General features: G+C 44.2%; 1 protein-coding gene and 1 long non-coding RNA gene across 4 annotated transcripts in view; one reads left to right on the top strand and one right to left on the bottom strand.

The window, feature by feature from the left end:
- LOC109023168 (uncharacterized) overlaps positions 1-7,517 on the bottom strand; it is a 15,511-nt gene extending 7,994 nt beyond the window's left edge. Inside the window, exon 1 of the long non-coding RNA XR_004067172.3 lies at positions 7,258-7,517. This is a non-coding gene — a long non-coding RNA (uncharacterized lncRNA). The remainder of the gene's footprint in view (positions 1-7,257) is intronic.
- Positions 7,255-22,742, top strand: LOC115930536 (dehydrogenase/reductase SDR family member 4-like). Of its 3 annotated transcripts, XM_031001527.3 has the most exons (8): positions 7,255-7,400; positions 8,519-8,696; positions 13,388-13,489; positions 19,220-19,290; positions 19,390-19,441; positions 19,741-19,875; positions 20,678-20,733; positions 22,228-22,742. In XM_031001527.3, exons 1-8 carry the CDS (start codon positions 7,273-7,275, stop codon positions 22,340-22,342), a joined length of 837 nt encoding a protein of 278 aa, XP_030857387.1. In that variant the 5' UTR covers positions 7,255-7,272; the 3' UTR covers positions 22,343-22,742. The 3 variants fall into 3 exon arrangements, with proteins under 3 accessions (XP_030857387.1, XP_055218315.1, XP_030857388.1); XM_055362340.2 differs by lacking the exon at positions 13,388-13,489; XM_031001528.3 differs by lacking the exons at positions 19,220-19,290; positions 19,390-19,441; positions 19,741-19,875.

Genomic DNA, 22,742 nt, shown 5'->3' with positions numbered 1-22,742 from the left:
TCTAAAATGAACTCCATAACATCACGATTAAAAGAACTAGAGAAGCAAGAGCAAACAAATTCAAAAGCTAGCAGAAGATAAGAAATAACTAAGATCACGGCAGAACTGAAGGAGATAGAGACACAAAAGAAACCTTCAAAAAATCAATGAATCCAGGAGCTGGTTATTTGAAAATATCAACAAAATAGATAGACCGCTGGCAAGACTAATAAGGCAGAAAAGAGAGAAAAATGAAATGGACACAATAAAAAATGAAAAAGGGGATATCACCTCCCATCCCACAGAAATACAAACTACCATCAGAGAACACCTCTACACAAATAATCGAGAAAATCTAGAAGAAATGGATAAATTCCTGGACACATAGACCCTTCCAAGAGAAAATCAGGAAGAAGTTGAATCTCTGAATAGACCAATATCAGGTTCTAAAATTGAGATAATAATTAATAGCCTACCAACCAAAAAAAGTCCAGGACCAGATGGATTCACAGTTGAATTCTACCAGAGGTACAAAGAGGAGCTGGTACCATTCCTTCTAAAACTATTCCAATCAATAGATAAAGAGGGAGTCCTCCCTAACTCATTTTATTAGGTCAGCATCATCCTGATAACAAAGCCTGGCAGAGACAGAACAAAAAAAGAGAATTTTAGGCCAATATCCCAGATGAAAATCAATGCAAAAACCCTCAATAAAATACTGGCAAAACGAATCCAGCAGCACATCAAAAAGTTTATCCACCACGATCAAGCCGACTTCATCCCTGAGATGCAAGGCTTGTTCAACATATGCAAATCAATAAACGTAATCAATCACATAAACAGAACCAATGACAAAAACCACATGATTAATTATTTAGATACAGAAAGGCCTTTGATAAAATTGAACACCCCTTCATGCTAAAAACTCTCAATAAACTAGGTATTGATGGGACGTATCTCTAAATAATAAGAGCTATTTATGACAAATCCACAGCCAGTATCATACTGCATGGGCAAAAATTGGAAGCATTCCCTTTGAAAAAAGGCACGAGACAAGGATGCCCTCTCACAACTACAACTCCTATTCAACATAGTATTGGAAGTTCTGGCTAGGGCAATCAGGAAAGAGAAAGAAATAAAAGATATTCAAACAGGAACACAGGAAGTAAAATTGTCTCTGTTTGCAGATGACATGATTGTATATTTAGAAAACCTTATCATCTCAGCCCAAAATCTCCTTAAGCTGATAAGCAACTTCAGCAAAGTGTCAGGATACAAAATCAATGTGCAAAAATGACAAGCATTCCTATACACCAATAACAGACAATAGAGAGCCAAATCATGAGTGAACTCCCATTCACAATTGCTACAAAGAGAACAAAATACCTAGGAATCCAACTTACAAGGGATGTGAAGGACCTCTTCAAGGAGAAATACAGACACTGCTTAAGGAAATAAGTGAGGACACAAACAAATGGAAAAACATTCCATACCCATGGATAGGAAGAATCAATATCGTGAAAATGGCCATACTGCCCAAAGTAATTTATAGATTCAATGCTATCCCCATCAAGCTACCATTGACTTTCTCACAGAATTGGAAAAAACTACTTTGAATTTTATATGGAACCAAAAAAGAGCCAATATAATGAAGACAATCCTAAGCAAAAAGAACAAAGCTGGACGCATGATGCTACCTGACTTCAAACTATACAGCAAGGCTACAGTAACCAAAACAGCATGGTACTGGTACCAAAACAGATATCTAGACCAATGGAACAGAATAGAGGCCTCAGAAACAACACCACACATCTACAACCATCTGATCTTTGACAAACCTAACAAAAACAAGCAATAAGGAAAAGATTACCTATTTAATAAATGGTGTTGGGAAAACTGGCTAGCCATATGCAGAAAACTGAAACTGGACCCCTTCCTTACACCTTATAAAAAAATTAACTCAAGATGGATTAAAGACTTAAACATAAGACCTAAAACCATAAAAACCCTAGAGGAAAACCTAGGACATACCATTCAGGACATAGGCATGAGCAAAGACTTCACGACTAAAATACCCAAAGCAACAGCAACAAAAGCCAGAATAGACAAATGGGACTTAATTAAACTAAAGAGCTTCTGAACACCAAAAGAAACTATAATCAGAGTGAACAGAGAACCTACAGAATGTGAGAAAATTTTTGCAATCTATCTATCTGACAAAGGGCTAATATCCAGAATTTACAAAAAACTTAAATTTACAACAAAAAAAAAACCATCGAAAAGTGGGCTAAGAATGTGAACAGACACTTCTCAAAAGAAAACATTTATGCAGCCAAGAAACATGAAAAAATGCTCATCATCACTGCTCATTAGAAAAATGCAAATCAAAACCACAATGAGATACCATCTCACAACACTTAGAATGGCAATCATTAAAATGTCAGGAAACAATAGATGCTGGAGAGGATGTGGAGAAATAGGAACGCTTTTATACTGTTGGTGGGAGTGTAAATTAGTTCAACCATTGTGGAAGACAGTGCGGCCATTCCACAAGGATCTAGAACTACAAATACCATTTGACCCAGCAATCCCATTACAGGGTATATATCCAAAGGATTATAAATCATTCTACTATAAAGACACTTGCATATATATGTTTATTGCAGCACTGTTCACAATAGAAAAACCTTGGACCAACCCAAATGCCCATCAATGATAGACTGGAAAAAGAAAATGTGGCACATATACACCATGGAATATTATGCAGCCATAAAAAATGATGAGTTCATGTCCTTTGCAAAGACCTGGATGAAGCTGGAAACCATCATTCTCAGCAAACTAACAAAAGAACAGAAAACCAAACACCGCACGTTCTCACTCATAAGTGGAAGTTGAACAATGAGAACACATGGACACAGGGAGGGCAATATCACACACCATGGCCTTTTCAGGGGGGCAGGGGGCTAGGGGAGGGATAGCATTAGGAGAAATACTTAATGTAGATGATGGGTTGATGAGTGCGGAAAACCACCATGGCACATGTACACCTGTGTAACAAACCTGCACGTTCTGCAAGTGTATCTCAGAACTTAAAGTATAATTATTTAAAAAAAGAAATTAAAAAGTGGGGATTGGAGCATAGAAGAAAGAAAAGAAAAGAAATTTGAAGGACAGTATGTATAGTGTCATTTCAATTGTGGAAACAATTTTTAAAAGAAAAATGCATGTAAATGTACAGGAAACTTCTGGAAGGATACACAAAGCCAAGAGCTATATGGGAAGAAGGTAAAAGAACCATAGGGAAGAGTTACCTTTTACTTTTCAAATAATTTTCTGTCCCTTTTTAAAATAATAACCATGTGTTATTTATATAATTTAATGAGTAGATGTGTTGATTTGAAAAACACACTGATCCTGAAAGTTTAAATTCCATTTGAGAGAAAACTGATTTCTATGAAAACTATGGATTGCCCAACAATGCCAGAAAACTGAAGTGTAACTATACAACACACACAGTGGTCAAGGTTGTCATCAGTCACTCTGATTTCACATAGAGAATTTAAAACACCTAACTGGGTGCAGTGGCTCACGCCTGAAATCCCAGCACTTTTGGAGGCCAAGGCAGGAAGATCACTAGGTCAAGGAATCGAGATCATCCTGGCCAACATGGTGACACCCCGTCTCTACTAAAAATACAAAAAGTAGCTGGGTGAGGTGGTATGAGCCTGTGGTCCCAGCTACTTGGGAGGCTGAGGCAGGAGAATCACTTGAACCCAGGAGGCAGAGGTTGCAGTGAGCTGAGATTGTGCCACTGCACTCCAGCCTGGCGACAGAGCAAAACTCTGTCACAAAGTAAAAAAAAAAAAAGAAGAAGAAGCTAAAATGCCACAGTCCTTGGTGGACTTAACAAAAGAAGATGAATGTGGGAATAAAGACAAAGACAAAAGAGTATATTTGGAAGAAGGGGTCAGGAGGCTCCTTGCTTCTAGTGAAGAAGGGCCCTGAGCTTCTATAGCCCTTTGTATTTATTGAGTAAAGGAGATAGGGAGGAGGGGGTAGTTGTCAGTCAGCTGCTTGGCTTAGTGCAGGCTTGCATGACTGCATTCTTTGAACAGTAGTCTCCAGATGTTCCTGTAGATAACCTCAAGGAGCACAGCACCAGGGAGTCATTGCCCTCAGCAAACCTTCTGGTAGCAGGTGCAGAAGTGAGTTTGCCCACATTCTGCATTCATGATAAACAGTTTGCTGTTAGATCATACAGCCTTCAGTGGAATGCTGAGTTGGTCACGACCCTCAGGCCTTTGGCTCCCTGCATTAAAACACCCATTTCACCAGATTAAAAATATTCAATAAAATTTATAAAAAGCACTTAACGCTTGCCAGCATTTAGTAAGGAAGTGCTCAATAAATACTGTTAACACTCTTACTATTATTTCTCTGCTTGGTAGTTGTCCTAACCCCAAACCAGCCCTCCCACATTGCCTAATTCTGACTTGTGTCAGTGATGCAGGACTCGACTCAATCTAGGACAGCTATTGCAAAACGCAAGACTTAAATTCCACCCCAGGTGAAATCTCTTCTGGACCACAGGCAGCCCTTGAACAGGATGGGAGTAGAGCCCTCAGTCATAAAGGCATTTGTCCCTCAAGATAGGCAGATGTTACCACCTCCATATAAGAACAATCCCATTGCCTGTTACAGTTCCCATTTCAAACAGATACTCCCACATATGCATGTATTTCCCTGAAAGATTTCCCGTTATTTATTTATTTATTTATTTATTTATTGAGATGGAGTCTTTCATTCTGCTGCCCAGGCTGGAGTGCAATGGCATGATTTTGGCTCACTGCAACCTCTGCCTCCCACGTTCAAGCAATTCTCCTGCCTCACCCTCCTGAGTAGCTGGGATTACAGGCACATGCCACCAGGCCCGGCTGGTTTTTGTATTTTTAGTAGAGATGAGGTTTCACCATGTTGGCCAGGCTGATCTCGAACTTCTGACCACGCCCAGCTAATTTTCGTATTGTTAGTAAAGAGGATTACAGGTGTGAGCCACCATGCCCAGCCCAAGATTTCCTGTTCTTATCTCCAATAAGCGAGCTTGATGAGGAGTAGTGCTAGAGATTCCCATACTTCTTGACTTCCTTCTATCCTTTTCTGCTCACAGGCCCCCTCCCTAATGTCCCCTGTGCTCTCCACAAAAGAAATAGTGCTAGAGGCCAAATAGCAACCCTGCCCACACAAGGAAGGGCCATGTAATGTTCACCAAGCACCCAAGCCACAATTCTCTCTTCCCAGAATCCTTTGCTCTTTGAAGTGTAGTCTTCCTCACCTTCCTGCAAACCTCAGCCCCTGAGTCCACCTGTCTACCTCTGAAGAGAAGGGAAAGAGAGATCAGACGCCCCCTGCAGGCCTGTCCCTTTGAACCAAGCCCTGAGAACCCCCGCAGCAGTCCTCCTGTGTACCCTCCCCCAGCCTCACACACAGATGGAGAGCCCTGGGAAGGGTTCCCACAGTGCATTAGCTCCAAACAGTGCAAGAGGACAAGCAGTGTGGCGCTTCCAGCCTCTGTCAATAATTCATGAGGCTCAGACTGAGGAGCACCAGTCAGAGTCAGCCTTCCCCGGACATGGGGAAAATTATACCGAAGCTCTCCTGTCTCATCGGGATGTGCTGAGTAGCAAAGCAGAGTACTGCAGCTGTAACTTCTTGGCTGAGGAAAACACTAGAATTCCAGTGCAGGCCATTCTATTACTTGCTCGCCATACACCCCCTTTTGAATGTTGAAACCCTTTTTCAGCTGCTCAGCTGACCTGCACATATACTAAATGAATCTTGAGCAAACATGAATTCTATTCAAAAGTAATGCCTAGAACTGGATTTCACAAACCAGGATTCTTTCCCCTTTAATTGTAGGGACTGGCATAAGGCTGCAAAACTGGTGATTTCACCAATAACACATCTCTAAACCTACCCATCTGCTTTCATCATCTTTTCTGAAAGAAAACACTAACACACACACAAAAAAAGAAGCAAACGTATACTCCACAATAAAGGACTGTTAAATAAGCTTAGCTTTATGAAACTCACTGTAATTGTTTCCTTTTCTCATTTTGCCTTGAATTAGTGAAAACGCTGCCATGAACCAGCACTGCTTCTCAGTCTGGCTTAGGAGGCCAGTGGGTTAAACCAATTCAGATGCTTGCATTTGGGTCTGTTGGGGCCTTTCTACACTGTACCATAAGCCATCCAGATTTCTTCATTCTCCCAGAAACCCAGGAGGGAGATCATTTCAGCCCACTTGGCAGAAGTGGAGACTGAAGTCTTGGACACAGAATTTATAGCTGGCAAGGGCTTTATTCATCATCTACTCCATACCCTCAGTAATTTACAGATGAAGAGTCTGGCCCAGGGCACCAATAATAATCACTACATGGTGGCAGTAACTACTATGTGCTTAGTAGCTTACAGTTCATAAAGAGATTTTGCATTCAACAAATATTTATTGAACTGGGATGGAGGCTAAGACCTGGGGACAGAGGGGTAAGGGAGAACTTGAGTGCCCCGAGTTCTTTGCATTTCCACCACTGCTTGAGGGACTCTCCAGCCTCCTCGCTACCACTTAGCCCCTGTAAAGGAGGAAGTCCCTTTGGCGACGGATATGAGATCCTGTTTGGCCAACGACCATAGTCTGCCCTCCAGGGCCCGTGAAGATGGAAGAGACCTTGGGCAGAGTGAAGGGCAGTGCCAGGCCTGGCGCAGCTACTCCCTATCACGTCTCTCTCCCAGGTTGCTCCAGCCTCACTTGGTGGACTCCATGGCGACCACAGGCTTCACCTCCATGGGCAGTCTCAAAACATTTGCCCTCCTGTCGGCTGTCACACACATAGACCCAGACTTTCTTGGAGAAGGAATTCTGAAGAAGCAAAAGCAATCAACTCAAAACCCCCACTTCCCAGAGAAGAAAAGGTGGGCAAGCAGATGCAGAAAGGCAGCAGCCAAAGCCTGCGGGTTCCTGCGGGGGCCAGGGGAGGGGCGAGCCCTACAGGCAACTTGAACGGAGAGCGCTTTGATCACCCGCCAGCCCGGGAAGGCAAGCCCCAGTCAGGCGGAAGGTAGATGGTGGAGGGGCGCCGCGGCGGATGGAGGCGCCCAGGGCCACAGACCGCTCACAGCGGTACCGGGGCGGGGAGCAGGGCGGGCAGGGAAGCGGCCCGCCCTTCGTCCTGCCCCTCGCCCTACTCTCTGTCACCGCCCCTGGAAGGGTGGAACCCATACTTGCTGGTCTGAGCCATGCACAAGACGGGGCTGCTAGGCCTCTGTGCCCGGGCTTGGAATTCGGTGCGGATGGCCAGCTCCGGGATGACCCGCCGGGACCCGCTCGCGAATAAGGTGGCCCTGGTAACGGCCTCCACCGACGGGTGAGTGCTCCGGCCGGAGTTTCTGAGGCCCTGGCTGCCTGGAAACAGGCAATGGCCTCTCATCCTCGGCCTCCGGTGCCCCTGTCCTCAGACCTTACACGCTGCCAAAGTCTGGCCCTGGAAAAAATGTAGCCACGTGGTCCGCCTGAAGCCACTCCGAATCCCCTGGCCCTGGACCCTCCCTTGCCAGCCCTCCTGTCCCTGCTACCTCTGGCACAACTGTGCCACCTCTGTGCAGCCCTATCGATCTAGTCCCCCCAGTGTTCTGGGCTGCCCCAGTCAACCAGCCCCACCTAGCGTCCGGGAAGACCAGAAACTGGAAATCCAAGGAAATCTGGATTTCAAAATACTATCCCACGGCCTCCAGCACTTTGAAAATGTACCAGACATTCTATCTGGGCACCGGAAAGTCTCCCGGAACCCCTCCCCCATACCTAGATGGGACACAAGAGCCATCTGTCAAGATTTTTGTTTAGGTCGGTACATCTGGGCCGACCTTGCCCAGCCTGTTTCTCACCCACCATTCTCGTCTATCCTGGTTCTCATTTCTACAGGACTTTGCTAGATGCCAGCTCTTCACAAAACTAAAATACAAATGTAGGTAAAATGCTAATAGCTGACAAATGCAAAATGTGTAACTCTTCCTCCCAAGGCAATATTTACATTTTTGACCGGAGACCATCTTTTCACATGCACCCCAAAAAATAACTAAGGATAGAATTTTGAGAATGATGTAGACGAGTAAGAAAGAAACCTGGGGGCAGGGCTGTTCTGAGTGAGACCCTCAAATCACGGAAGTGGCTGCTGCTGCACACCCAGCTCATTTCTCACCTCTCAGTCCCAACAGGAGATGAAGCCTGTCACCCATGGTGGGAACTGTAGAAAGTGATGTCAGTTCTTGGGAACTGAGGCTGTGGTCCAGGTCATAATAAAAACAAGTAAAGGAATGCCAAAAATGGCCATGCCATTAAGCCTGTTTTACACATAGTAGGCACACGTAGGGGTTATATAGAGAAAGAGCCAGAATTCAAACCCGGGCAGTCTTAACTTCAGAGCTCATACTGTCAACCTCTTCCCCTGCACAGGCCTTGGCAGTCTTTGTCTCTTTCTGCTCACAGGATCGGCTTCGCCATCGCCCGGCGTTTGGCCCAGGACGGGGCCCACGTGGTCGTCAGCAGCCGGAAGCAGCAGAATGTGGACCAGGCGGTGGCCACGCTGCAGGGGGAGGGGCTGAGCGTGACGGGCACCGTGTGCCATGTGGGGAAGGCGGAGGACCGGGAGCGGCTGGTGGCCACGGTGAGCTGCAAGGAAATGGGCACAGAGCCAGGAGGTGGAAAACGGAGCCAGCCTGAGCCTCCTTCCCTGCTTTCCTAGACAGCAGCACATTTTTACTGTGTGCCTTTCTATTATGTCCATATACTAACGTCAGAGAATCATCCCATCTCAGTCAGAGAATTTTAAAACATTCTAATGCTTCAACCCTGCATCATCCCTTGAGTACCCCAAAGAAACAGCTGCTACTGGTTCTGCAGTAATTTTCAATCTAATTGAACAGATGTGAAGGGTAAATACAATCACAAAATAGATGTTCCCACCCATGAGCTAATAAACATTCGCCTCTTCTTCAGCTTATAGAGTCAAGTCCCTGGGAACCTCAGGAAGCAGCCCACCATGTTTCAGCCACTTACTATGTGCAATTTCCTGTGTTCAGAGCCTTACACAGGTTATCTCTAGACCTGACAACAACCCAAGCAAGGCAAGGACTATTCTCTCGGTCTGCAGACCCTGGCTCAGATAGCTGGAGCAACTTCCCAAGGTCCCACAGCCAGTAAGGAAAGACCCAGACCTCCCAAGCTCCCTTCCTTTATTGGCTGCCTGTGGACTACCGGGTACTGGACTTTAGTCTCAAAGAAAGTATATAAGTCGATGTCATAATTAGTAGTGGACACCAGCCTTGCAGCTGCTGAAGCAAATATGAACTATCCAGCAAAGGAAGCTCCTCTTCCCTTGAGGCTCAGGGCATACACTTTATTTCCCACAGTGGAAGGGAGAATCTACCCAAAAATGGAAAGTACAGGATTCTGCTAACAGATTGGAAGGTTGGCAGAAATAATTTGCATAATCTTCTTAGAAGAGGAGGATCTTAAGCAATAGTAGACAGTAGTATGGTAGACAGAATAGGGTAATTCCATTTTTAAGGAACTGTCTGGCAAATGCTCAAATGTGCATTGGAAAGAGCCAAATATGAGTCCAAGAAAGTCACAAATGTGAGTCCAAAAAAGCTTGGCTTAGGCTGGTGGACAGAGCCCAAGATTGGGGCCTTGATCCTGATGGTGGAAGGAGCCGTTTGGGAGTCTGGATCAATTAGCACTAACCATAAGACATGTAGCAATATAATGTGAAAATCCTCCCGGAAAAACATCCTGTGGCCCCCACCAGGTTCACTTAACATGGCCTACAGGCCTGGCCCAGAGGTGGTACTTGAGCTAAACCTTAAGGAATGGATGGGAATGGACAGATGGAATAGTGATGAGGTTCCAGATAACTCTGCAAAATGAGCAGACAGCCAAGGAGGAACTGAAGGAAAGAGAGGAGCACTGTCAGGCCACAATGGAGAGCACAGGCTCAGGAGTACTGCTGGGGAAGGGGCTGCACTGGAAAGATAGAGGCCATGGGCCTCCATATCCTTTTTTTTTTTTTTTTTTTTGAGACAGAGTTTCATTCTTGTTGCCCAGGCTGAAGTGATATGGCACAATCTCAGCTCACTGCAACCTCCGCCTCCAGGTTCAAGCAATTCTCATGCCTCAGCCTCCTGAGTAGCTAGGATTACAGGCATCCACCACCACGTCCAGCTAATTTTTGTATTTTTACTAGAGACGGGGTTTCACCATGTTGGCCAGGCTGGTCTTGAACTCCTGACCTCAGGTGATCCACCCCCTTGACCTCCCAATGTGCTGGGATTACAGGCGTGAGCCACTGCGCCCCGCCATAGCTTCTTAAAAGGATACGTTAAGGACCTTAAAAGGATATGGCCTCTTAAAAGGATATGTTTACACACTCTTGTAGCAAATAAGAAGCCATGTGAGGTTTTGAGCAAGAGAAAGATGGTTATTAGGAAAGCTAATCTGGCTCTGGTAGGAAGGATATACAGAGGAGACACCGAATCCAGGGCATCAGTGAGGAAGCTGTTGCTGTCGTCCAGGTTTAGAGCAGTGGCGGCGGGACTGGAATAGATGTGCCCAAGAGACATTCAGTGGAAACGAACCAAGATTTTCCAACCCCATGTCAAAAAGTGGGAAATAGAGAAGTCAAAAATGACTCTCAGGTAGTTCGTATGACCATTGTCAGAGAGGAGAATGATAGAATACTTGTCAGCAATTTGAAATGTCTTCTGCCAGTTGCCACGTTACCCTGCAATGAGAAAAGCCACTGCCCTGAGAATGGATACTACCCAGTGGCCTCCTCATCTGCACCACAAAGCTTCTCACTGGTGTTGTAAGTGGAAACCAGAGTAGCTGCCTATCTGCTTGATTATATTTTTTCTTAAAAATGTATAACTATCAGAACACAGAACAAACAGCTCCTAACCGCTTTAGTGTAGTGATCACACAATTTAGAATAAGACTTAGAAGACTTTCTTTTTTTTTTTTTTCCAGAGACAGGGCCTCACTCTGTTGCCCAGGCTGTATGTAGTGCAGTGACATGATCATAGCTCACTGTAACGTCGAACTCCTGAACTCAAGCAATCCTCCCCCATCAGCCTCCCAAGTGGCTAAAACTATAGGCATGCACCACCACACCAGTTCATTTTTTAAATTTTTTGTAGAGTTGGGGCTGTATTTCCCAGGCTGTTTTGAACTCCTGGCCTCAAGTGGTCCTCCCCACTGGGCCTACCAAAGTGCTAGGATTATAGGTGTGAGCCACCACACCCAGCCTCATTCATCTTTTATGGTTTGCTGTCTCTGTTCAATCAAAACCCAGCCTCCTCCCATCTCTGTGCTGACAGACCTGGAAGGAGAGGAGCATGGGGTATACAGCAGAGTAGAAAATGTCTCCAGGTGATTCTAGAGCAATCCATTGTCTCCTCCCAGCCCAAACACATGTGTACTGAGCACAGCGCACATCACTTATTAACTTACTCTGCACCTCCCTAGTAACAAGTCCATTGGTGAGACTTACACAGAGCCAAGGCAGGTGACTTGGCTTTGTGCCAGGATACCAAAATTCAAAGGGTGCAAGAAAGTATTAATACTGGTTTTAAAAGATTATGTGACTGTAAATTTTGTTAGATTTACACGTTGACAGCCCAGCATTCCTTCAACTGTCTAGAAACAACTGAGCTTAGCACCTAGTTAACAAGAATAATTAGTTAAAACGGGAAGCTAGCAGATGGTGTACATTGTAAGTAACACCCCTCTGTGTGCCAAATCCGGAGCACAAAGTTGACCGAGGGCCCATGTACTGCTACTTGCCCAAGGCATCAAAATTGCCAGTTCCGGACAAACGGAAAGTCTGGTTTCAGGGTGGCTTTGTACTGAAAACCCTTGTTGGCAGATTCTGCTTGGCCATTCATTACTCTAGCACACGCCTCACTATCTACTTATAACTTATTAAGGAGGTGAGATGTTGCCTTTCTTGGCTTTCTCAATTTAAATTTCAGTTTCTGCCTTGAATCTTTCGTGCCTCCAGGTCAAAAGAGAGAGACAGAGACAGGGAAAATGACATCATAACCAAATATGGAATTGCTTTAAATTCAGGCTGGTATCTTCTCCCATCATGGCTCTCCTGGGCAACCAGTTTCCTGATGACCCCAACTCACTTTCAGAGGGCTCTTATGAATTAGCTCTGTGCTACAAAGTGGGAGACTGACCTCAGTTCTTCCACCACTAACTAGCTTTGTGCCCTGAAAACATCACTTCACCCCTCCCAAACACAGAATAAGCAGGCCTCCTGTTCTTAGCTAGCCCCAGTGTGCCACTACTGAACTATAAGATCTTGAGAAAATTCTCTGAACCTGTTTCATCATCTCCACCTTAAGGACACTGGAATAGATGATCTCAAAGGCCCCTCCAGGGTAACTTTCTACAGCTCTATTTAAGCCAGTTTTTCCATTCAGGTAAGTGTGGACAGATTGACTTTGAGATAATGGTAACTTATTCAAGGAGAACTGGACAGTAAGCACTTGGAGAAATGTGGGTGGAACTCAGTGTGAAAGGAAGAAGAGGGGTCTGGAAATAGATTTTGGGGTGAGACTTGAAATCATGAGAATGAAGGAGCTTCCCAAAGGGGAAGAGTAAAGAAAAGAGTGTCAGAGACAGCCTTGGAAGAATAGGAGGTGGGAAGAAAAGACTGCAAAAGAAATAAGGCCAACTTCCTGGTGGGTCGTGCCTGAAACACTTTAGGATACCGAGGCAGATGGATGGCTTCAGCTCAGGAGTTCCAGACCAGCCTGGGCAACATGGCAAGACCCTGTCTCTACAAAAAATACAAAAATTGCCCAGGTGTGGTGGCATGCATTTGTAGTCCCAACTACTTGGGGGGGCTGAGCCAAGAGGATGGCTTGAACCCAGTTGGTCAAGGCTGCACTGAGCTGAGAATATGCCACTGTGCTCCAGCCTGGATGACAGAGCAAGACTCCGTCTAAAAAAGAAAGAAGCCAACCTTAAATGGTTAGCAGCAGATCTTAGGGTAGTTTTCAAAAAAGATGTTTTAAGAAATAGAAGTTATTTTGACGATAGTTCCTAAGTAGGAAGCTTTTGTTGTCATTGTTGTTGTTGTTTTTCATATAAAGATAAGGTCTCGCTGTGTGGCCCAGGCTTCTCTCAAACTCCTCAGCTCAAGTGAGCCTCCCACCTTGGCCTCCCAAAGTGCCATGATTACAGGCATGAGCCACAGCTCCTTGCCCAGAAGGAAGTTTTTATCAACATGGGTAAATGCACCTCCCTTACTTACTGCAGCCCTGGTCCAGACCTTACCCCTCTCTCTAGGCTGTGAAGCTTCATGGAGGTATCGATATCCTAGTCTCCAATGCTGCTGTCAACCCTTTCTTTGGAAGCATAATGGATGTCACCGAGGAGGTGTGGGACAAGGTGAGAGGGGATTAAAGCAGCGGGGCCAGGCGGTGGGGGGCCTTGGAACACATTCAGCACAAACTCCATCTGCTTTTAGAATGCATTTGTCAAGGGCAGTGTAAATGTGAGGACTCTTTGCCACGTGCCACACACCTGGAGCACACCTTGTAAAGGGTGGGTGGGGGTGGCTCTATCCCTGCCCTTCTCATTCGTTTCTGCTGCTCCTAGTTCTCTCTGCTTCTATCTGCTCTTCACTAGCCACAGTCTGCTCCCCTCCCCAGGCTTCTTCCCTGGCATGCTCTTCTGCCTTGTTGATTTCCAACAGAGACGTAGGCAGCTAATATGCCAACAACTACAACACTTAATTTACATGCCCACCTGTCCCCTTTTCAGCTGACAAAAAGTAATTATTTTTTACTAGTTGGGAAATATTAAATGCTGCTAGTTATTTAAAATACTAATTCTGGTGAAATGACCAGTTGCCACTTTATAACATACATCCTTTAAAAAAATAAAATAAAACCTATATTATTTTCTTCTTAACTGCAATGTCAAGAAAATCTGAGATCCAGGTGTCTTAATTCAAGTGGTAGAATATTGGGTTTTATGTGAAAGTGTATAATTACATTATATTCATAATATATTTCACACACACTCTTTAATTACAAAGCTTTAATTAAAATATTTATCTTTGTTTATTAAGGTTAATATTCCCACATGATTGGGAAATGCTAATTTTTATGATCTCCCATGGTTCTGCTTTTTACACTGATGTTGTATTAGTCTGTTTTGCATTGCTATAAAGGAATACCTGAGCCGGGCAATTTATAAAGAAAAGAAGTTTGTTTTGGCTTACGATACTGCAGACTGTACAAGAAGCATGGTGCCAGTATCTACTTCTGATGAGGCCTCAGGAAGCTTGCAATCATGGCAGAAGGAAAAAGGGAGCAAGTGTGTCACATGGCAAGACAGGAAGCAAGAGAGAGATACCAGTCTCTTTTAAACAACTAGTTCCGGCGTGAAGTAATAGAGTGAGAACTCACTCATTGCCACAGGGAGGGCACCAAGCCATTCATAAGGGATCCACCCTTATGACCCAAACACCTCACACCAGGCCCCACCTGGAACACTGGTGATCACATTTCAACATGAGACTTAGAGGGGACAAACTTACCAACTATATCAGATGTCATCAAAATTTCTCAACACTAAAGTATCAGGTTGCCAAAATACTATGATTTATTTACCAGTGTTTCATACACATAAAGACCAAACTGCCAAAATGTTCTTCAGTGAGCTAGTTTTTGATTCTAGTCTGAGCTAGTTTGAGAGAAGGCTGGGCAACACAGTGAGACCTTTTCTCTATATTAAAAACAACAACAACAACAATGACAACAAAACCTTCCTTCTTAGGAACTATCATCAAAATAACTTCTCTTTCTTAAACCATCTTTTCTTCAAAACTACCCAGAGATTTGCTGCTAACCATTTAAGGTTGGCTTCTTTCTTTCTTTTTTTAGACAGACTCTTGCTCTGTCTTTTTTCCTTCTTTCTTTTTTTTTTTTTTTCCCTCACTGTGTCATTGAGGCTGGAGTGCTGTGGTGTGATCTCAGCTCACTGCAACCTCAGCCTCCCAGGTTCAAGCGATTCTTGTGCCTCAGCCTCCCAAGTACCTGGGACTACAGGCATGTGCCACCATGCCTGGCTAATTTTTTATATTGAGATGGGGTTTCACTGTGTTGCCCAGGCTGGTCTCAAAATCCTGGCCTCAACTGATCCCCACACCTCAGCCTCCCAAAATATTGGGATTACAGGCATGAGCCACCACACACAGCCAGATTCTGATAGTCTTTAAAATAGAGGAGCATCATTCATGAACAGTCTGAATAGAGACCATATGAAAGTCAGTTTTAAACTAAGTACAGGCACACCTCGGAGATATTGTGGGTCTGGTTCCAGGCCACCACACAGTAAAGTGAATATTATAATGAAGCGAGTCACATGAAATTTTTGGTTTCCCAGTGCATATAAAAGTTACGTTTACACTATAATGATCATCTAATGGAAGTCTATTAACTGAGCAATAGCATTATGTCTTAAAATATATATACGTATCTTAATTTTAAAATACTTTATTGCTAAAAAATGCTGACAATCATCTGAGCCTTTAGAACTTGTAATCTTTTTGCTGGTGGAGGATCTTGCCTCAACATTGATGGTGGCTGACTTAGGGTGGTGTTGCTGAAGGCTGGGGTGGCTGTGGCAGTTTCTTCAAATAAGACAGCGGTGAAGTTTGCCACATCAGTTGACTCTTCCTTTCACAAGAGATTTCTCTGTAGCATGCAATCCTGTTTGATAGCATTTACCCACAGTAGAACTTCTTTCAAAATTGGAGTCAATCCTACAAACTCTACCACTGCTTACTCAACTAAGTACATATAATATTCTGAATCCCGTGTTGTGATTTCAACAATGTTCATGGCATCTTCACCAGAAATAGATTCCATCCCAAGAAACCACTTTCTTTGCTTATCCGTAAGAACCAGCTCCTCAGCCATCTACATTTCGTCATGAGAGTGTAGCAATTCAGTCCCATCTTCCAGCTCCACTTCTAGTTCTCTTGCTATTTCCACCACATCTGCAGTTCCTTCCTCTGATGCAGTCTTGAACCCTTCCACGTCATCCATGAGGGTTGGAATCAACTTCTTCCAGACTCCTGTTAATCTAGATATTTTGACCTCCTCCCATGAATCACAAATATTCTTAATGGCATCTAAAACGGTGCATCCTTTACAGAAGGTTTTCAGTTAACTTTGCCGAGATCCATCAGAGGAATCACTATCCATGGCAGCTATAGCCTTACAAAATGTATTTCTTAAATAATAAGTCTTGGAAGTCAGAATTACCCCCGATCCATGGGCTGCAGAATAGATGTTGTGTTAGCAGGCATGAAAACAACATTAATCTCCTTGTACATCTCCATCAGAGCTTTTGAGTGACCAGGTGCATTGTCAATGAGCAGTAATAGTTTGAAAGGAATCTTTTTCTGAGCAGTAGCTATCAACGGTGAGCTCAAAATATTCAGTAAACCATGCTATAAACAGATGTGTTGTTATTCAGGCTTTGTTGTTCCATTTATAGAGCACAGGCAGAGTAGATTTAGCGTAAATCTTGAGAGCCCTAGAATTTTCAGAATGGTAAATGAGCATTGGCTTCAACTTAAAGTCACTGGCTGCATTAGCCCCTAACAAGAGAATAAGCCTGTCCTTTGAAGTTTTGAAGCCAGGCATTGACTTCTCCTCTCTAGCTATTAAAGCCCTACATGGCATCTTCTTCCACTAGAAGGTTGTTTCATCTACATTGAAAATCTGTTGTTTGCTGTAGCCACCTTCATCAATGATCTTAGCTACACCTTCTGGATAACTTGCTGCAGCTTCTACATCAGCACTCGCTGCTTCATCTTGCACTTTTATGTTACAGAGGTGGCTTCTTAAACCTCATGAACCAACCTCTGCTAGCTTCCAACTTTTCTGGAGCTTCCTTACCTCTCTCAGCCTTCAAAGAATTAAAAAGTTAGGGCCTTTTTCTGATTAGGCTTTGGCTTAAGGGAATGTTGTGGCTAGTTTGATCTTCTGTCCAGAACATAAGAACTTTCTCTCCATATTAACAATAAACCTCTTTTGCTTTCTTATCATTTGTATGTTCAGAGAAGTAGCACTTTTAATTTCCTTCAAGAATTTTTCCTTTGCATTCACAATTTGGCTAACTGGTGCACATGGTCTAACTTTCAGCCTGCCTCAGCTTTCAACATACCTTCCTCACTAAGCTTAATTGTTTCTAGCTTTTGATTTAAAGTGAAAGATGTGTGACTCTTCCTTTTGCTTAAACACTTACAAGCCATTGTAGGGTTAATCATTGGCCTAATTTCAATGTAAATGTGTCTCAGGGAATATGGAGGCCCACAGAGAGGGAGAGAGATGGGAGAAGGGCAGAGCAGTCAGAACACACAACATTTTTCGATTAAGTTGACCTTCTTTTCTGGGTGTGGTTTGTGGTACCCCAAAACAATTATAATAAAACTATGAAAGATCACTGATCACAGATCACCGTAACAGATATAATAATAATGGAAAAGTCTGAAATATTCCAAGAATTACCAAAATATGACCCAGAGACAAAGTGAGCACATGCAATTGGAAAAATGGCTCGAATTAATGCAGGGTTGCCACGAAACTCCAATTTGTAAAAAAAAAAAAAAACACAATATCTGCAAAGCATAATAAAATATGTGTCTATAACTTTTCTTTTAATTTGTATATTTTTTAAACTATCACAGTATGTCAAATCGAAACATAATGGCTGATCCTTGATTGAACTCTGGACTTTAAAAAACACACACACACATTTGGGGGACAATTGAGGCCAATATATTAGATAAAATTGTCATCATTGTCAAACTCTTGGTTGTGATAACAGATTATGGTTGTGTAAAAGAAAATCCTTACTCTTTGGAAATGTATGCTAAGTATTTGGGGATAGAGCGTTGTAATATCTGCAACTGAGTTTACTTATTTTATTTTAGGTTATTTATTTATTTTTGTGATGGAGCCTCACTCTGTTACCGAGGCTGGAGTGCAGTGGTGCTATCTCAGCTCACTGCAACCTCCACCTCCCGGGTTCAAGCTATTCTGCTGTCTCATCCTCCTGAGTAGCTTGGATTACAAACACATGCCACCACATCCGGCTAATTTTTGTATTTTTAGTACAGACGAGGTTTGCCATGTTGCCCAGGCTGTTCTCGAACTCCTGACCTAAAAGTGATCCACCCATCTTGGCCTCCCGAAGTGCAGAGATTGCAGGCATGAGTTACCATGCCCAGCCCTGAGTTTTTTTTTTTTAATTTACATTTTTTAATTTTTGTTCTTTGTAATTTTTGATTTTATTATATAAAATCTTTCAGAAAACTTGCAACTGAGTTTCAATGGTTCATTGAAAAAACTGTACAGATCTACAGAGAGGACAAATAGGACAAAATGTGAACAATTGGTGAATCTAAGTGAAGGATATCTAGACATTCATTGTACTTCTATCTCCAATTTTTCTGTAAGATTGAAATATTTTAATATAAGCAGTTGTCTAGAACAGTGTAAACAGGGTCATACATTTGTTTTAGATTATGGATGTGGGGATTCTGATTGTAGCCTGTCCCCCAGCTTCCCCAGAAGGTGACTCCTCATGATCCCACTTTCTAACCATGCCTAGCCAGACAGTCCACCCTAGAGGGCCAAGAGCATCTCACTCCCTAAGCCCAGAAGCCAGAGAAGTGCTAGAACAACCCCACATATCCAAGGTCACGCCACATTTTCCCTGAGAAGCATGGCCTACTCTAGGGCAGGTCCAGGAGGCTGACAATTCCAGGCTCTACCTACTTTGAAGAAACAGAGAAAACACAGCTCAAATCCAAAGGCCCCTTCTGGCCCAAATCATACTTGGCTGATTATGAAACAAGATGAACCAGGCTCCATTTTTGCTCACCTGAACCTAATGTATCATTATCTAGCTGAGCAGCTGGTGAGAGCTACTTCTCCCTGAACCTCAGTTGCTTCATGTGTAAGATGCAGGTGTATCATCCTAAGATCTTCGTCAGCTCTGACAAACATCCTAGGAACCCACTCTAACTCCCCATTTTTTCATGCCTCCTCCAGTGCTCTTCACTCATGCTGTTTCCCCTCCTTCTCTTGGCTTCAGACTCTGGACATTAATGTGAAGGCCCCAGCCCTGATGACAAAGGCAGTGGTGCCGGAAATGGAGAAACGAGGGTACAGAGAGTGAGAGAGAGCCTGGGTGAGAGGGGACCCCACACGGGCTGAGGGCACTGGTCCACAATGGGAAGATGGTCAGCTCTCTTCTTTTTCCAGAGGCGGCTCAGTGGTGATCGTGTCTTCCATAGCAGCCTTCAGTCCATCTCCTGTAAGAACCCTTTTGTCTACCTCTTCCATCCCATCCTCCACTCCACATCTTTCCACCCCTCCTATTACCCAAAGAAGTTTGTGTCCCCTTTTAGAATCACACCACCAAGTCCCTGCCCACAAAATAGATGCCTTGCCTCCACAAACCATAACCTAGGGGAGATTTAGCCACAAGACAGTTTCCTAACTCTGCCCCTCCCTTACAGGAGATCCCTATTGAGCACTGCCCTCTATGTCTAGTTATTAGAACCAAGAATGACCTGGAAACTATGAGTCTAACACATTCTCTTCTTTCTCCAGGGCTTCAGTCCTTACAATGTCAGTAAAACAGCCTTGCTGGGCCTGACCAAGAACCTGGCCATAGAGCTGGCCCCAAGGAACATTAGGGTGAACTGCCTAGCACCTGGACTTATCAAGACTAGCTTCAGCAGGATGGTGAGGAAGGGGAGCTTTGCATTTGACTGGGACCCCTTGAAAGGCATCCATCTTCTTGGACAGGGAAGCCCAGTACCTGAGTCCTGAGCTCTCAGCCACTCCATTCTCCTTCCCTGGACTTTCCCATATTCCCTCTCTGTACCACCTGCCCTATACAAGCCGGACTCTTATCACACCGTTTCTGAGGTATAGGCTGGAGACTGAGGTATTCAGACTGTACTCACACTGTTTCCTCCCTCCTTACATGGATGAGAATTGGAGAGACGCAGCAAAATGCATCACTAGAACCTGAAACAAATGAAACAGATGAGGGCAGTGGGGAGAGCTGGGAGCTAGAAAAAAATAGGAAGTGAAAGAGGGAAGTCTCTCTCCCCATCCCTCCTCTCAGTTACCATGAGGATGGGCAGTTTCTTCCCTTTCTGTTCCTCACTTTCCTTTTCTTAAACATAAAGAGATTTCTGGGTGGAGTGGCTCATGCCTGTAATCCCAGCACATTGGGAGGCCGAGGCGGGCAGATCACAAGGTCAGGAGGTCGAGACCATCTTGGCTAACACGGTGAAACCCCGTCTCTACTAAAAATACAAAAAATTAGCCAGGCGCGGTGGTGGGCACCTGTAATCCCAGCTACTCGGGAGGCTGAGGCAGGAGAATGGCATAACCCAGGAGGCGGAGCTTGCAGTGAGCCAAGATAGCGCCACTACAGTCCGGCCTGGGCGAAAGAGCAAGATTCCGCTTCTAAAAAAAAAAAGAAAAGAAAAGAAAAAGAAAAAAAAACATAAAGAGATTTCCCTTCTTCCTGCAGCTCTGGATGGACAAGGAAAAACAGGAAAGCATGAAAGAAACCCTGCAGATAAGAAGGTAAACTGTCATGAGGGCAAGGGCACTAAGAGACATGAAGATGGGAAGGTCTGGTCCCTAGCAGCCCACAGCCCGCTGTCTCAGTCCCACAGATAACACAGGCAGGCTCTCTTCTGCCTCACAGACCACAAATTCATAAACACTATCACTACAGTGGCCTGAGCAAGAAGTCAGCTTCCCTTTCAAAAGGTAAACACAGAGACCTCGGGGTTTCAGCAGTGCAGAGCTCTGGGAGAAGCCCTGAGTCCTCTCTCCACCTGGGGGATTGCCTCCACCTCTAAGCATCCATGGAGACCAGGGACCATAACTAAAACCATGCTTTTTTAGTTCCCTTGAATAATGACACATGTTTACAAAACTCAGGTTGATGATCTACAATCCAAATGAAAAGAATGAAGAGTTTTACTAAGCCCCAAACTCCCCTTGCCTAAGGAGTTACTTTCTTCCCCAGTGAGCTGAGTGAACGGTTCAAGCACCTTTGTCGGGCTCCCTTTCCTCTAAGTTCCCTGCCTCTCTTTAGCTTCTGGCTTCAAGGACAAATGCCAGCAATGCCTAACTCTGTACTGGTCCAGACATCCCAAATCTTCCCAAAGCCATTCTGATGTGAGACATGAGCTGCAGGCCTGGTTCATAACTCATTAATAAGTCAGGGGATTGTCAACCTAGAGCACCAATGAATGATCTAGCCCATGTAGCTCAATACTGGATTCACATTAGAATCACCTGGGGAGCTTTTTAAACTGCAGGTGCTCAGGCCCCACCCACTCCCAAAGATTCTTTTTAACTGGTCCAAGGTAGGACTTGACCATCTGGGCTTTTGCTTTTCTTTGTCTTTTCTTTTCTTTTCTTTTTTTGTTTAAGCCTCTCAAATGATTGCAAGATACAACTAGAATGGAGAAGCATTAATTCAGCCCTTCTAGGTTTGAGTTACTCACTCTGCCCACCTCTAGAGCATTCTATGGCAGGCAGATTAAAGTGTCTCCTAACTATGTAGTCACTGATAAAATAAGAATTAGCACATTCTCACCAAATGAACCTGACTTTAAGGGACAATATAGATTCCTGAAAAAGTTCTAAGCTGAATCTGTACAAATGGAATCATTTTAAACACACCATTTACTGTCACACAGACTCCCTGATACTTTAGTGTGTGCACATGTGAAACCATTTTTTTGAAGTATGAAATAATTAATTGCTCACCATTTTATCTATATAACTTTGGATTTTGGTGTCCTGAGCTCTCTAAAAAACAGTGTGTTTCCATAGTATTTGAATATTATGGGTAATGGTTTTTGCAGAGTACAGTATGCTTATACTAAATTATAACAGCATATCCTCATGGTAACACTATTTGATAGGCAGAAAGCTTGTGCACTGATCCTGAAAAAGTCATCTGATAATTCTTGATTAAGCAAATTTAACTCCCTATGTCCCAGGTGAGGGAAGCAGACCTGTTTGGTTTTTACCCCCTTCCTTGCTTCCCTTATTCCCCAGGTTAGGCGAGCCAGAGGATTGTGCTGGCATCGTGTCTTTCCTGTGCTCTGAAGATGCCAGCTACATCACTGGGGAAACAATGGTGGTGGGTGGAGGAACCCCGTCCCGCCTCTGAGGACCGGGAGACAGCCCACGGGCCAGAGTTGGGCTCTAACTCCTGGTGCTGTTCCTGCATTCACCCACTGGCCTTTCCCACCTCTGCTCACCTTACTGTTCACCTCATAAAATCAGTTCTGCCCTGTGAAAAGATCCGGCCGTCAAGGTGGCGTCTTACTCGGGATTCCTGCTGTTGTTGTGGCCTTGGGTAAAGGCCTCCCCTGAGAACACAGGACAGGCCTGCTGACAAGGCTGAGTCTACCTTGGCAAAGACCAAGATATTTTTTGCCCGGGCCACTGGGGAATTTGAGGGGTGATGGGAGAGAAGGAACCTGGAGTGGAAGGAGCAGAGTTGCAAACTAACAACTTGCAAATGAGGTGCAAATAAAATGCAGATGATTGCGGGGCTTTGAATCGAA

This window comes from Gorilla gorilla, chromosome 15 (assembly GCF_029281585.2).
Source record: "Gorilla gorilla gorilla isolate KB3781 chromosome 15, NHGRI_mGorGor1-v2.1_pri, whole genome shotgun sequence".
In the NCBI taxonomy this organism is placed as follows: domain Eukaryota; kingdom Metazoa; phylum Chordata; class Mammalia; order Primates; family Hominidae; genus Gorilla; species Gorilla gorilla.
This window is presented reverse-complemented; position numbering and strand designations above follow the sequence as displayed.

What these genes read in the sequence shown, in the direction of transcription:
- LOC115930536 (XM_031001527.3), top strand. Translation starts at nt 7,273, where the DNA reads ATGCACAAGACGGGGCTGCTAGGCCTCTGTGCCCGGGCTTGGAATTCG. An exon ending in CCGGAAATGGAGAAACGAGG is followed by an intron (nt 19,291 to 19,389) that starts GTACAGAGAGTG and finishes TTCTTTTTCCAG; the next exon opens with AGGCGGCTCAGTGGTGATCG. An exon ending in CAGCCTTCAGTCCATCTCCT is followed by an intron (nt 19,442 to 19,740) that starts GTAAGAACCCTT and finishes TTCTTTCTCCAG; the next exon opens with GGCTTCAGTCCTTACAATGT.